This window comes from Haliaeetus albicilla, chromosome Z (assembly GCF_947461875.1).
Source record: "Haliaeetus albicilla chromosome Z, bHalAlb1.1, whole genome shotgun sequence".
NCBI lineage: Eukaryota > Metazoa > Chordata > Aves > Accipitriformes > Accipitridae > Haliaeetus > Haliaeetus albicilla.
In genome coordinates, this window is record NC_091516.1 from 12605251 (window position 1) to 12620340 (window position 15090).

Genomic DNA, 15090 nt, shown 5'->3' on the forward strand with positions numbered 1-15090 from the left:
AGCTTGCAATGCCTTATATTGTTGATTGGTTAGACAGAAGCGTTAAATTTGCAAAGGAGAAAAAGCTATGCAATTTAATTCTCCCGTTTAAGTTTTAAAATTAAACTGAATAAAGATGATTTTATGGTTGTTTTTTTAAAAAATAAATTTTACATTGAAAATGTCCTGAATGCACATGTTGCCAGTGGCCAAAACCACCTGTTGAACCATACTGGTTTTGAAGCTGTCATGCCCCTCCCTTGAAGGGAATAGGTCCAACCAGGTTTTATTGTATACCTTGGTGCTGGTGGGGTTTACAGCACCCTGTGGGTTTGTATGGTGGAGAGAACAATGTGCATATGGCTGCTCAGTTACAACGGCTCAGGAGCTGAGCAGTAAGTCAGTAAGTGATGGCAACTCACATGTATGTTCACCTAGACTGCAGTAAGGAAAGTTTGAGAGAGAGATACTTTAGATTTGAGTGATAATCCTATTTCTGTCCCACACCCTTCCCTCTCTTTAGGTCAGTGGGTTTCAGTAAGATTCCTGGATAAAACTTAACTTCTTTACTGATTGCCTGAAAGTCATTAAATCTTTCTTCCTGAAAACAAAAGGACATTTTTAAGACCTGAACTTCACTCACCTCTGAGGGATGCTTTTGTACATTGCAGATTCCCACTTGAATTTGCTTGTGGGGCCCTTTGGTTTATTTTGAGAGAGGTTTTTTTTTTTCCTTCTTCCCTGTCAATGGGTCTGTGAGCCAGATTCAGCTGAGATAGCTCCTATAGAAGCAAGTTCTGCTTATTTTTAATGCATTCTATGTAATGTTGTTTTCTGAAGCTACAGTCACCTCTTAAAATACTTTATACAAGAAGTGATGCATCTCCCTCTAACCTGACTCCAGAAAATGTTACAGGACCATAAGGTGTCAGTATACAGGCCGTATTTTATAGTCATGTACAGTATCTGGATCCCTGTTGCCCATGGCCTGGAGATCCTGATGCAAATTATCTGATAGAACTTGAGGCTGGTTTCTGTGACCTCTTGAGTAAGTATCTTTTATGCAACCTTTTTCTCCTACCACTCTAGGAATAAGAGAAAGCCTGAAAAGTAAAATTTCTTACACTATATGACATGACAACACTGAGCAGTTGTTGCTAAGGCTTTCAGTTCACATTAATTACATAGTCATTTCATAGCTCCTTGGGAAAATGTGTTTTAGTACTTCTTTCTCTTAGGTGATGGAGGGAAGCCTCCATTATTTCTCCAGTAACACTGCAGACAGACACTAGGACTATTCCCAGACTCCTGCTCTTTTTTCTGTTCACTGAGAAAAGAAAGGAGATTAATTTTCACAGATGCAAGATAGGGAAAAAACTCTAATAATTTGTGCTCATCTAAAACAAGAGAAGACTCTAGAAAGGAGTGGTTTTCCAGTCTGTAGATTCCATAAGCCTTGTATATATTATTTCTGAGTCAAGTCTCCTACCAGTGTAACTGCAGTAGAAGATCTTTACATTTTAATGACTGTTATAAAATAGTCACACATTAAAGTGTTAACCTGTTCAGTGCTAAATACACGTTTTAAGTAAGGCCTGTAAGCACAGGTCTTCAGTGATCTTCCTTTGAAGAAGTGAAAAAAATACCATGTGTCTTAATTATTATTGCCATCAATTTTAGCACAAGATAAAACCATATTTGTCCACTGCTGTGTATCTTGCAGCTGCTGGGTTTGCAATCAGTAAAATGAACAGCTAAGACACATGCCCTGTTTTCTCATAGCTAAACTAATATGAAAGGAAGACATGAAAGCCATTTTACTATTCCAACAAAATCTAAAGATAAAAAAAATCAGTTTTCTTCAAAAGCTAAATGTCTGCCTGTCAGATTGACTCTGTTCTGTTTTTAAGATATTCTTGCACATTTATACTAACAACATTCTTAAAAGTTGATGAAATACTTGACACTTATTATACTGGTAACTCTACAGTGAAATCTGGCGTAGAGGAGAGCAGTTAAAGCATTATCTATTTAGGTAGACAAGACAGGCTTAATTACAAATTCTAATTTAAAAAATAATTTTTCTTTTTTTTAGCTGAAGATATGAAGGATCTAGTATTTTCCAGAAGTAGCTGACACTGTCTGTATCCATAGTATGCTCTAGCATTGCAGTTTTTAAAAGCATAATTAATTTAGGACGTGAGAAGTCTAGCATCCTAATGCTTTTAATTCAGAGAGGATTGAAGGCCTTGATTTCCTTGTAAAATTGGTAAATCTAATGAAAGGACTCTTTTGTATCACTTGGATGTGAATGTAGTCTTCCCAGTGAGAAACTTGCTGTCTTTGGACTAATGCTGTCTACTGGAGTGGAGCCTCCTTATTTTTCTCTTCTGGAAAATAAAGGGAAGAATCACAGGAACTTTTAATCAATACAATTTTTTTTTTTTTTTTTTAAGTTTTCTTCCTACCTTTCTCCATAGCAAGGAAGCAGTTTGGCAGTCACTGTAACCCAGCCTAAATGGAGACCACTGTCAGAACAGATAACCCCATTCTGGTCCAGGCAGCCTGTTCTGGGTTCTCTCTTGTGCATCCAGCCATGCGGTCAGCTGAAGCAGGGAGCAGTCTCAGCTAAGAACCAGTTGGTTTCTCCACGGTTTTTCACTGGTTTAATTTGCAATCAGATATGCCACTGTCACTGCAGCAAACGCCAGTTCTGCAGGCTTTAAACCTGCCTCTTGCTTGGAGGTCCTAAGTCTGTGTCTTCAGAGTCATCTACACTGAGGAAGTTACATCCATGACACACACTCTCAAATCTGTCATGTAAGTTCAAAATTAATCAATGGATGGAACTAGGGCTTCATGAAGCTAGACAACAGAGCTAGAGCTTGAATTGGGAGGAAGACTTTTTTTCTATACTGACCCCCAGATATTTAATTTCAAACATGTTACTGTTGACAGCTTCCATAGCAAGAGAGATTGAGCATTAAGTGAACTTGCACAGCTCTGTTCTGGGCTTCAACCAGGTTATTTCAAAAGTGGGCTTCCAAGCACTAACAGTGCACAGGAAGACAAGAAGCATACAACAAAAAAAGAGCTCCAGAACACCTCCTTTCCAAGAAGTCCACGTCCCTGTGTCACACTCTCTCTTCTGTCCTGTCTGGCATAGACAGCTGTTTTCTATGAGGTCAGTTGGATGGAGGCCATAGTGCAAGTGCAAGCCTGCTGGCTTTATATGGGCTCTGAACCTTATGCCTAGAGAGAGGAGAATGGTGTTTGAATTACCAGTAACTTCGCTAACCAGCTTCTCCTGTATGAAAATCGGAGGAGGTGTTTTGTGGACAATTAATGCTGGAGGTAGTTCTTCAGTCTCTGATCACACAGCAAATCCTGTCCTTGACCTGATGAGGCTTGTTGCTTCAAATGTAAGCTTTCAGGCATTCCAAAATTCTCCAATTGTTCACAACAGTAGCCAAAACTTGCATTTTGAGGCAAAGGTTATCAGAGAACTGCCTCTTTGATATCCTCAGCTACATCCAGTTTTGCTCTTCTAATTTAATGCAAGATAGTGGAGCTGCCAAAGCCACTGGAGAAGATGCCAGTTTTGTTAAATTCGTCTGTGCTGCAGTATTTTCGCTTGTCTTTCTATGTGTTACGATACAATGTGTTCTTCTGAACTTTCTTACAATATTCCTCTCTGCCACTTAATCTGAGAATCACTATATGCATATGGGAGCTGTTTGTGGGCTTAGCTGGCCCCTCAGCTGTAAATTTTTCAGGCTTGTCCTGTAGAATTCAGGGAAAATTTTATGTTGATGGTAGCTGTGCTCCAGTGCTACCCAAATCTCAGCAAAAGCAAAGGGTGCTAAGTAAACTCCATAAATACTCATTTTAATATCCACCCAGAAGGCCATCTCACACAAGAAGTATAGACTGATTTTGACTTCTAGAAGATCTTGGGCTTGGGAGAGCAGTACTTGGTCTCTCTGATGTTGAAGTTGCTCACTGTCCCCATCCTGAGAAAATACTGTTATTCTCTATGTATCTGTACAGTTCCTGCTATTCAAAGAATAAAAGAAAGAGTCTTTATTTATGACAGAGAAGATGGTTTGGACCCTGTGGATTTTGTTGCTGCTCTAGGATTCTTCAGTAATCACTGACTTTAACTTGCCAGGGGTGAGGCAGGGGTTTTGATTTCATGGAAGCAGGAAACATACACAGTGATGTTCAAAAGATTCCTAACTCAGTACTGTAAGACAATTGCAGTAGGGCGCATACTGACAATAACCTTTGGAGCACAGTAACTGACATGTAAGAAAGATTCTGGCTGAATTGTTTTGCTCACAGTGTGTGCTATTTTCTGGGAAGTTTTAAGGGCTTTCTCTTTCACGTGGGTGTTGCAAAGCACCAGTGATTCATGAAAAGGGTTGTGAATTATTTAACAAAGGTGTCTGAAACCAGACAGATGAGAAAGTGTGCCTGCATTTCACTTCAAATACACATATCTTTGGGTTTATGGCTAGTCTTTCTTGTTCATGTTGACTGGTCATAAACTTTACTAACCATCAGTTTTTTAGTTAAATGGAACCCATTGGTGTCACTATAAGACTTAATCCTGACATACTTTAAGTCAGCTGGACAGTTCCACATAGCAGATTTAGAGTATGCTAGACAAGCTTTAATGTGATGGAAATACTGTTGAAATCCATGGTGAAGCTTTAGGTGCTTTTAGTGGTACCAGCATATCATCTAATAGTTGCATTTTGAGATTTGTTTATTTTGGCAGAATTTGTATGCTGGAGGATGTGCTTCTTCCGTCCTGTATATAACAAGAACTAGAGAAGAAAAATGATTCTAACAATAACTCTTCTATAGTTGGTGTATGACCCTGTCAGTGTTAGGCATGCTTGTGTATGTATAAAGAAAAAACAGATTCTTGTAACACAGAAACTTAAGAAGAAATTGTGCTTCTTGTTTTATTGCATCTTTTCCAGTGAGAATAGCATATGCAGCATGGGTAGGGGGAGTGCAACAGTGAAGTTTACAGTGGAGCTTGAGAGGCATTGCCTTAGGGGATGAAGAAATACACTTGTGAGACAAAAAAGGACTTTGCTGCTTCTTCTATTCTGATCTCATTAGCCTATGCAATGCCTTTTTTTAGACTTGCTAACTACTAAATGACTACTTGGAATTGCAAACAGGTGCCCCCTGCCCAGCTTTTGCTCCTTTTACAGAATGTATGTGAAAATATGCTTTTGTAAGTTTAGCTGTGACTGAATTAGAAAACTCTTTCTTTGTTCCCAGTGTGTCTCATACAGTGTACACAGGTACTTGACTACAATATTGGCATTTTCAATTATGAGTAGTCTTTAAAAAGAAAAAATCAAAATGACAAAACTCTTTTTTTACAACTATTATTTTTTTTCAGGCAATAATAAATAGCACTATCACCCCCAACATGACATTTACTAAAACATCCCAGAAGTTTGGTCAGTGGGCAGACAGCAGGGCGAATACAGTCTATGGCTTGGGATTTTCATCTGAACATCACCTTTCGAAAGTAAGTATGACCAGTGGCCACTATTCAGCTAGTCAAGTGGCTTAAGAATATTTGATTCCTGCTCCTTGTATCTTGACTCAGTGCTCCCTACTGTTGTTATTTAAAAACAATTTACAAAAAAATGTTCTTTACAAAAAAATGTTTGGTATCGAGCCGTATGATGTAAAAAGTGAAGATGAAGTGTGGTACCTCCAAACATACTTTTAACTGGTGGAGGAAAGAAGGGAGATTTAAGCTATCACAGTGTATGTTGTCAGTGCTTTCTAATTACTCATTTGTTAGGTTTCTCTTTTTTAAAAGTTGTTCTTCCATTACAGGTATTCATGACAGAATTTAAAGGAATAGACAATTTAGTGTTTCTTCTATATTTAGATCTACGAGAAAAAAAAATTGTTGGTAGTCTTCAGATGCATTTTTGTCTTTTTGAGCCATATTCACTTTCACTTTTCTACTATGTAGTGTATCAAATTACAGATATTTCAACATCTGCAGGCTTAAAGTAAAGCTAGTGGGAAATACATTCAGTGTAAAAGAAAACTACATTTTCCTGTTGGAATACAAGAGTCGAAGTCTTTACTAAAGGAACTCTGTGCCATATGTGCAGGTTTTTTTCTGGTCTACTTGTGCAGGAGGGGAAGTACACCTTATTCCAAGGAAAGCAGTAACCCCTGTTTCTCAAACTGATGGTATAGTTCCTCTGAGCACCCTTTCTACAATACCTATTGCTGTTGATACTACTCCGGTAGATGGGTCCAGGAACCTGTACAAGCCAGTATCATTTTTCTTCAGAAGAGGAATTTCAGTTCAGTTTAAGAACATCTCTACATTGAGCAGAGAATTTTCCTCTTTGAAGTATACAAAAGATCTGGAAACCCAAGTGCAAGAAAAGGAATATATAGTACATGTTTAAGTAAAGAATAATGACTGGCATGTTATTTAAAAAAAAAGTAATCATACCAGCCCTTTTGAGAAAGTAATTGTCACTATCCAAGGATAAGCATGGGCCTGTTAGAAAACCATTAAAATGAGAACCAATACATCTGCTTTATTTGGACAAGTGTTACACTTGTAATATTTCTTCGTTTCATAATCAGATAGCTTTCGTTTCCACGAAGCAACACAAGCACAGGAAATTCTGAATGGTGACTAATATTCCATGTGCGTTTGTGCACCTATCATTGCTTCAGTGAACTTGGAAACTTTGTCACTTACTTAAATTGGTGTGTATATCCTAGAGGCACTTGCTTACCAATGTGGTAATAACTTTTCTTAATATTTCAATGAATTTTGCAGAAATGCTAATTTAGTTTACCTCTCTCATAGACTAGTTTGTTTTACTTAATGACAGAATGCTTCTTTGGTGGCAAAGTGTCATGCTGTAGTCATGCACACTCTGTGTTTGCCTGACTTTAAACATTAGGTTATCCTTGCCAGTGAAAATATTTTGGGTTGACTCTTTTCTTGCTCTCCCCATGTGGTACTTACTGCCTTCTTATTTACAGTTGCAATTCCATTCTTTCACTGCCCTCATATGGATGTTAACCTTGGCTTAAAACTTTATATTGTTGCAAAAATAATTGGAAAAGCTACAGTAGATATTTTGTATTAAGTATGTGTTTGATTAGCAGTTAGTCAAATTGCTGTGTTTTATGAGAATACGCAAACCTGTTGAGAAAACTACCAAGTCACAGACCTTTTCTGAAGCTTATAGTGATGAATCTTCAGGACCTTTTCAGCAAACTGTTCCTGTTATATTATATTTTAATTATCAAACTGACATTCATGTGAGTAGAAACTGCTGATAGTTGCTACTAAAATTCATAAAGGTAAAACTTTCTGTGTTATTTTAAAATTAACAAACGTATTTGGTGGGGAAAGGAAACTTTTCTTTAGGCTACAGCCTATTCAGTCACTGGATTTGGTAGATATGTTGGTCTTGGAATCAGAAAAGCTGAATTGGAAACCCTGGATCTGCTGTGTGGCTTTAGGCAAATCACATCTATATTCTCTTTCTCATCTCGTCTCTCTGCTCAGATTACTAACTCTCTCGTCTGTGCACTGGCATTGTAGTCAGGTTTATCAGAGCACTCTATGGGACACCTAGCACTGTAGGACATGAAATCTAATTTAAGGCTCAGGTTACTATGGGATATTAGTAATAGAGCTAACAAATAAACTACTAATGGATTTGTTCAGAAACAGGTTGCATGTAGTTTGTCTTAAAAGTTGATTCTGGAACTTTTTTTCTGTATTTGATTTATCAAAGTCTTTAAGTGGATGGCCCTGTTGTATATAATTTGTTATACAGTAGTGTCTGTTGGCCCCAGTGAAATATTTCAAGTTCCAGGGAGCAAAAGACAGCCTGCAACCACAAAAAATTTAGTATAGTCTGTCACTGATTTCAACAGGTTAATGAAGCAAATAATCAGAGCAAATAGAGTAAACTGTTCTCAGATCATTGTCTGCTTAGCTTACAGTAAATGTTTGACTTCTGGACTATTTGGTTTTGGTTCATATGCCTTTGTCCTTCTAAACTAATTACTAGTGTAGAGTGCAACAGCGGTAACCTCTTTCTGTACAATTATTGTGACTGAGAATTAGTGGAGTGAGAATATCTGATACAGAAATACTGGCACTCTAATGAACTTCACACACAAACAGTACAGAAGATAATTAATTAAACATTTATTTATCTTCATTAGACCTTTTCTTAATGTGTTAGACCACAAATTCACCTCGAGGTTGTTCCACCAGAAGTCAGTGATACCTGAAGAATGATTCCTGTATTGAAGAATACTCCTTCCGCAGGATCAGGATTGCTAGCAGAGTCCCTCTTGCTGCTGCAGTAGGAGGAATGGAATGTTCCATGATCTTCAGAAAAAAATGAGACCTCTTTCTCATTCACAGTATAAGTCTGTGCTTTTGATGGTATCCTGATGAATGAGACGAAATATTCCTTTTCAGGTTTGCTGTCTGTCTTACACCTTTGAATTAGTTGACCTGCTTTATTCCGTATAACTTAAGAGTATGCTAAATGGCAAAAGTGCCACCACAGATACTTGTGAGAGCCTCTTGTAGTCTCCCTGCACAATTTTTCATCTTTTCTTTAAAATATTGATCCTACAGAGAACCTTTCCTTTCATACCATGAGATCTCATCTTTGTTATTCAGGAATTTCATCAAGAGGTTGCTGTTATCCATCACCTGACTTATTTCAAGAAATTCTAGATTTGTGAAAATTTCCACTACATTAGCCTTGTTGGCTCTTTCTTAGGCTGTTACCTGTTTATCTGTCTATTACGTATTTTTTTTACAGTTTCTACCACTGCGATACAGAAGGTCGTATCTACTGCCTTGTATGTCTTCAGCCATTTATTCTAAACCTCAGCATCATGTTTTCCATTTACAAATTCTCTGGTCTAAAAGCTGATTTAAATAATAGGTTACCCATCAGATTTTGAGGTCTATGTACAAGTCTTAAATAAGTATCATCTAGTTCTGGTGATCTGTTGACAATCTTAGCATCTGTTCTGTGATGTTTTTTGATGCTGGGTTAGACTTTCATGGTGGTATCTTTTGTCTCCTTATATATTCAGGAAATGTATGCTTTTAAATAACCTGACAGATGAAATATAGGATACAAGTGGAGAGAAATGATATTTCCTCAAATACTAATAGCCTACCAGGAAAAGTTTAAAGACAATAAGGTTTTTTGTGTCTTGCATAGCAAGTGAAATTCTGACTGAAAATAGTTGAGGAGATTGTGTCACACAAAGGGTAGCCTTTGTGCTTTCTAAATACATGCATTGCAAAACAATTTCTTTGTATGGTGCTGCTGGAGAGATGTAGAAGCTGTTGGTGAAGCTTCCAATGTTTTTGCAGAATCATTTCAGTCTTAAGCTGATCATAATAAGATAATGTTCTGTATAAAAGCACTAGGAAACAAAAACAAATGCTTGGCTACTACAGCAATTAGTGTAGCATCAAACTGAGATGTATGAAGCCAAGTTTTTCTCTAGTCAGAGAAACTAGGCCCTATTCTTAATAAACTGACTTAATCTCAAGTTTAAGAGTGCATGTATTTCTAAATTGCTGCTTTAGCCATTTTTTTGAAGAGGGACATGTAGCATTGATATCAAGCTTCATATGGCAGTTCAATGGGCAATCCTTGAATTTAGTGTTCAGTATATGCAAGTGTTTAGTTCAGTGAATTTGGATTGATGTCAATGAACAATCAAGAAATGAACTTGACTCAATATTCCCACTGCTGCTTTCCTAATTAGCTGTTAAAATTATAAATGCTGTTAAAATTTGGAAAGAAATCAGTGTTGTTTCAGTCATGGAAGAACAAAGCCCATTGAAAGCTCTAGGCTAATAGTGACCACAGTAGGCTTCAGAACCAGATCATTTGTTGTCAGGAGGAGACTAAAACATGAATCTGAAAGCAGCTGTGTAAGGCAGCTTGGCGCTATTATTAGCCATCTCTGAGGTGAGGTTTTTTAACACTGTCAGCAACAGATGAAACTTCATTGCATCATAATTTTCCTGACATATAAACAGTGTACACATTATGTCTGAAAAGTACTAAAAGGTGTATCACTGTGTAACTCACTTAAATGAGTATCTAATAAGGAGAAAAATTTAAAAAATTCTACTGACAGAATTTGTCTTTGTAAAATGTTAAGTACAGCATTCTGTTCTGCATGTAATGTACTACTTCACGCCTACTCTTTTTCTTTTTCCTTTTTTTTTTTTTAAACATATGTACCTTCAGTTTGCTGAAAAATTTCAGGAATTCAAAGAAGCTGCACGACTAGCAAAGGAAAAATCCCAAGAAAAGATGGAGCTAACAAGTACACCTTCTCAAGTGAGTCTTATTGCCTGATTCAAAGCTAGTACTTTCATAGCTGTGCTATTTACTGTATTGTATCTTACACACACGTATTAAAAATGAATGGGGTACTTCCCAGTCACTGTGAATCCTTTCAACATTCAGAAGTGTCAGGAGGTTTAAGAATACATTTAACATGCACTACAAAAGTGTACAAGACACTTGCTTTAAAATAAAATTGGCCTTTTGCCTTTTATTTATTCCCATTCCTTTCTTTGAGCTTTCCTATGAGTAAACATGGTGAGTGTAAGTAAATGTAAGTAAATCTATAGTAAACACCTTTTGTGTTTTTTCTAATTTTATCTGTGAAACTTCAGGCAGTGCACTGTAAAGTACTTTTATAGAAGAATCATAACAACAAAAATCAAAGTTAAAACAGCAAAGTATTTTTACTTATTTCCTACTGTATAGTATTCACTTGTGAAGTGTGTTGAAGGAAGATGACAGATTCACATGCTGGTTCTGGAGTTTTAGTGCAGTTAGCCGTGATGTAAAAGAAGAGTTTATAAAAAAGGTATCTCAAAACATGAACTGGGTTAATATAGTCCTAACAGGAGGATAAATTAATATAGTCACATTTACATTAGTCATGCCTAAAATTAATTTACTTGAAAATGAGTACTTTGAATTTGCTTCAAAAAAAGAAATTTCATGAGGCTTTTATGCCCCTCCACTCCCACCCCCTCTGCCCACTGTTTCTGGTTCTGTGTGTAGCTGTTTGCTTTGTTTAAAGCAATAGTGAAGACAAAGGTAATTCCTTCTCTTGGAGGATGAAGCAGCTTTAAAACTACAGCAGGGGTTCCTGAGCTGAGTAGGATTAATGCAGCTGAGTCTTTTTTTCTGGGGAGTCTTCGTTCATTGAATCAGTGCATCTCTTGGGTGCTTTGCACTGTAACGTGCTCCTGATCTTTGACGGAACAAGGGTGGCAGGCAGTTTGCAACAAGCTGTACGAACAGTTTTATTGCCACCAGAAAGCTACATCTGGTGCCCTTCCAAGAGAAGTCAGTGGTAACCACAAGAATATACACAATGAATCAACCTCATGTTTTTTTTCCGGTAGGCATTTTGCCTAAGTGCTAGGTTGGCTTTTGCTATTAAGGGGAAACTGCTTGCTGTACTGTAACAGGAGAAAAATAAGTCAGTCTTTTTTTGTTAGTTTTCTTGACTGTCTCTAAATTTCTGATAAATTCCATAAATAAACACAGATAATGGAAGTAGGTGTTTCCATATTATAACCTAGTATACACTTGGCTTTAGAACCAGTGAAGTGCTTCTGCCAGCCTTCTAGTTACTGGATATTATGGGCAAAACAATTACTCTGCTTCTCTTTTGACATGTTGATTAATAGTCTGGACTCAGAAGTTAAATCTGACACTGTTGAATGGATTGACTTATAACTGGTTTGAACATAAATTTGAACTACTCACTCAGAGACAAGATACTCTCATCTAGCAGCTGCCCAGGGTTGAAGCTTTCTCTTGAACTATATGAGCTATTAATATTGTTCATTTTCCTGTACAGATTTCCTTTTATACTTGGAACCTAACATTTTATACTGTAGGCAGTTACAGAAATGTTACCTTGAGTGGTTCTATAATGCACGCTGAGAGCTGCAATTTAATTACTGCACACTTAGGAATAATTTCATGTTCAGGCCTTACTTTTCATCTTTTGGCTTTTTGCTGTGTTGATAAGTTAGCATATTATTCTGAAAGACACTGTTAATGCAAGTGCTGACACATCAGCATAATAGTCTTCACATACTTAAGGCTTCTCATTAGTTCCCCAGAGAGAAGGGAGTTGAATCAGGAATGTTGGAGTTTGGAGCAGATGAGAAGCAATGGCTTCATGGCAAACTGCAGCACTTCCATGATGCTGGAGCTCATTCAAAGAGATTTATGACTGGGGCAAGAATGGGTGCATGGGTATGGGGAGGGAAGGTGGGACCCTAGAGACATGTGAAGGAGCACTTGCTGTCATTTTGATCATCTGCCAAAAAGTGGCTGCAAGGCAAGTAATTCAAGTATTGCCTTTCTTGCAGTGGCCAGTCAAGACTTCACAGGAGCCCAGCTTTTTTAGGAAGCTTTGAGAGGAAAGGCATTGGGAGGTAGTGTGTGAGTAGTGAGCTCTGTAACGGTAACCCAGTTAGCGACAAGTGTTAATTGCTCTTCTGTTTTGGACTTGTAGATGTCCTTCTGCATTACATTATTAATAGGTAGGAAGATAGGGCGTATCAAGGCTGGAAAATATACATGGCAAATAAAACTTTATATTTCTTTTGGTACTGCTTTATAAAATGCCCTTATTATTTACCAGTTAAAGTACCAGGTATGGTACATTGCCCACCTTCTCTGCTACACAGTTCTGAAAAGTACATGTGCTTTTTTCTGCATTCAGTATGTCCCTACAGGTTGAATCTTTATTAAAATATCTCTACAACTAGTGTAACAAAACCCTGCATGAGGTATTTGCTCTTCACTGTTGTTTGATGTAACCCTGCAAATACTGCTGGTATGTGTGAGTTTCAGTTCTGAAGGTCCTGCAAAAACTTGTTGTGAAACTAAGGAGAAAGAGAAAATGAGGTAATAATGGAAATATCTATCTCAGAAATAGAACATGTGTTGGTAGTTCAAGGACTTACCAGAGTTAACCATGTTACAACTTAAGAACAATCTTATCTATAGTCCACTGAAGTTAGGCTGCTTCTTTAAGGTGTTATGAGCTTTAGCAAAATGTTGGTACTATTTGGCTAGATATTTCCACCAGAAAAGTGCCTCAATGGCCAGGAAGTAGTAGTTCACGTTAAGGATTTTTTGGATGTGCTGTTTCATCTGATAGCATGTATTCTTCGGCAGGGTGTGTGGGTGTGTGTCTGTGTGTGTAACACATAGTAGAAAGAAAACAATACATAGCCCAATTTGCAAGTACTTAACAGCAGGAGTTCCCTTTCCCCTAAAGCTGTGCTGCTGCTAATTTTAAACTATGCATTCTTACAGTTTCTTTAATACTGCCTGTTCTCCTCCTGTTTACCAGCAGGTTTTGCTTTAATTTCCCAGAATATCTGATAATATATAAAATCACCATTTACCTTGATTGTAAAAAGAACTTAACTTGTCCAGAGAAAGACAGTGGCCTGGACCAATAAATTACGAGAGAGATGCTCTTATGTTATGTGTAAGTCCCACTGAGTGCACGGTGCTTTCTTTAAGAGGAAAACATTGTTCCTGTGCCAGAGAACTTGTACTTTCAACCCATCTATATTAAGATGGATTAATATAGTAATACACACTTTATCTATACCTGATATGTTTCGTGGATTCAGTCTAGAAAGTAGTTGTCTATTTTGGTACTTCTAAGACCACCTATGCACAGAGGTACCCCATCTGGTGTCCCTTCAACTCAGCGTTAGGTAATAAAGCTTTGCAATGCTCTTATCTGGTTTATATAAAACTCAAATACTGGCTCCCCTGCTGTGCCACCTCTATTTCCCAGACCCATCTGTTAATATAGGGAATTATTTTGCTCATGTCATAAACTTATGGATCTTACAGTGACAAGCCACCCATGGCCTATTTTCAGTTACAAGATTGCCAGTGCACTGAAAGATCAACACTTCAACTTGGAGTTCACTGACCTGCATGAAGCAATAGCCTGAAAACAGTGTCGTTCTCCTCCCCCCCCCCTTTTTTTTTTCTTTTTTAAAGTAACCTTAATTGGGTTCAAGTACAGAACCAAATAGAGCAGTTTGTTTGCAGTCTCACCACATCAGTCTTACAATCAGCTGGAGTCTGAACCTCAGTTCTTCTTTTTCTTTAAGCAAGAATCTGTCCTCAGATATTTTATTTGACCCTGATAATTTCAGATTAAGACATCTGTTAATTTCTGAAAATGTATGGTGAGTAATTCACTCAAAATAGTCTTGTCTGTGATTCTGAGCCCCTCCTATACAGACTGTTAGCAATAGCTATTGCCTGAAAAGTTCTAGACACACAACATTTTTTAGTGCATGGAATGGGTTGGTTTTGACAAAATGGTCATGGTTTATCACCTGTTAGCTTTTTCTTTGTAGCAGTACAAAATGTACTTACAAAGCTTGTGGGAAAAATAACCTTCTGGGATGTTATGTGAATTTCTATACTGGAACAAATGTTTCACATGTGTTAACGGTATCTGAGTCAGTAACTGGCAGACTTACGCCATTGCCATTCAGTACTGAACATAGAAGCAGTATGAAGAACAGCAATGCCAGGGAAGTGTATAGAATATTTAATGAGAAAACAGTATAGCAATTAATAAGAAAACAAGATGGAATTGGTTTGGTTTGTTCATGATTTTAGAACCATCTACCTACTCCTTTTCTTCTGTTCTGTATTTAGTCACCATTAAAAAGTGGCTTGATCTGTGCTGTGAAGTCTGCTTGTTTTACTTTAAAAATTCTTTCGTGAGTGCATGCATTTTGTTGATAAGATTTTGAAATTTAAGGCATCTTTTGATGAATTCCCTCTGTTATGTTTAGTTTATATAATGTAGGCAATGTCATTTTTATACTGCTTGACATCACTGAAGTCCTGCATACTCATTAGTAGGGCCAGAGCTCCTTTAGACAGTGCAGATCTCTGACAAACTCTTAAATAGCACGATATACATGAGTCAGACACTCAC

At 37.4% G+C, this 15090-nt stretch overlaps 1 protein-coding gene across 3 annotated transcripts in view; it reads left to right on the forward strand.

The window, feature by feature from the left end:
* HOMER1 (homer scaffold protein 1) overlaps positions 1–15090 on the forward strand; it is a 106737-nt gene that overhangs the window by 27483 nt on the left and 64164 nt on the right. For all 3 annotated transcript variants that reach the window (XM_069775798.1, XM_069775797.1, XM_069775799.1), the window contains exons 3-4: positions 5405–5536; positions 10311–10403. In XM_069775798.1, coding sequence (XP_069631899.1) covers positions 5405–5536; positions 10311–10403 — 225 coding nt within the window. The remainder of the gene's footprint in view (positions 1–5404; positions 5537–10310; positions 10404–15090) is intronic.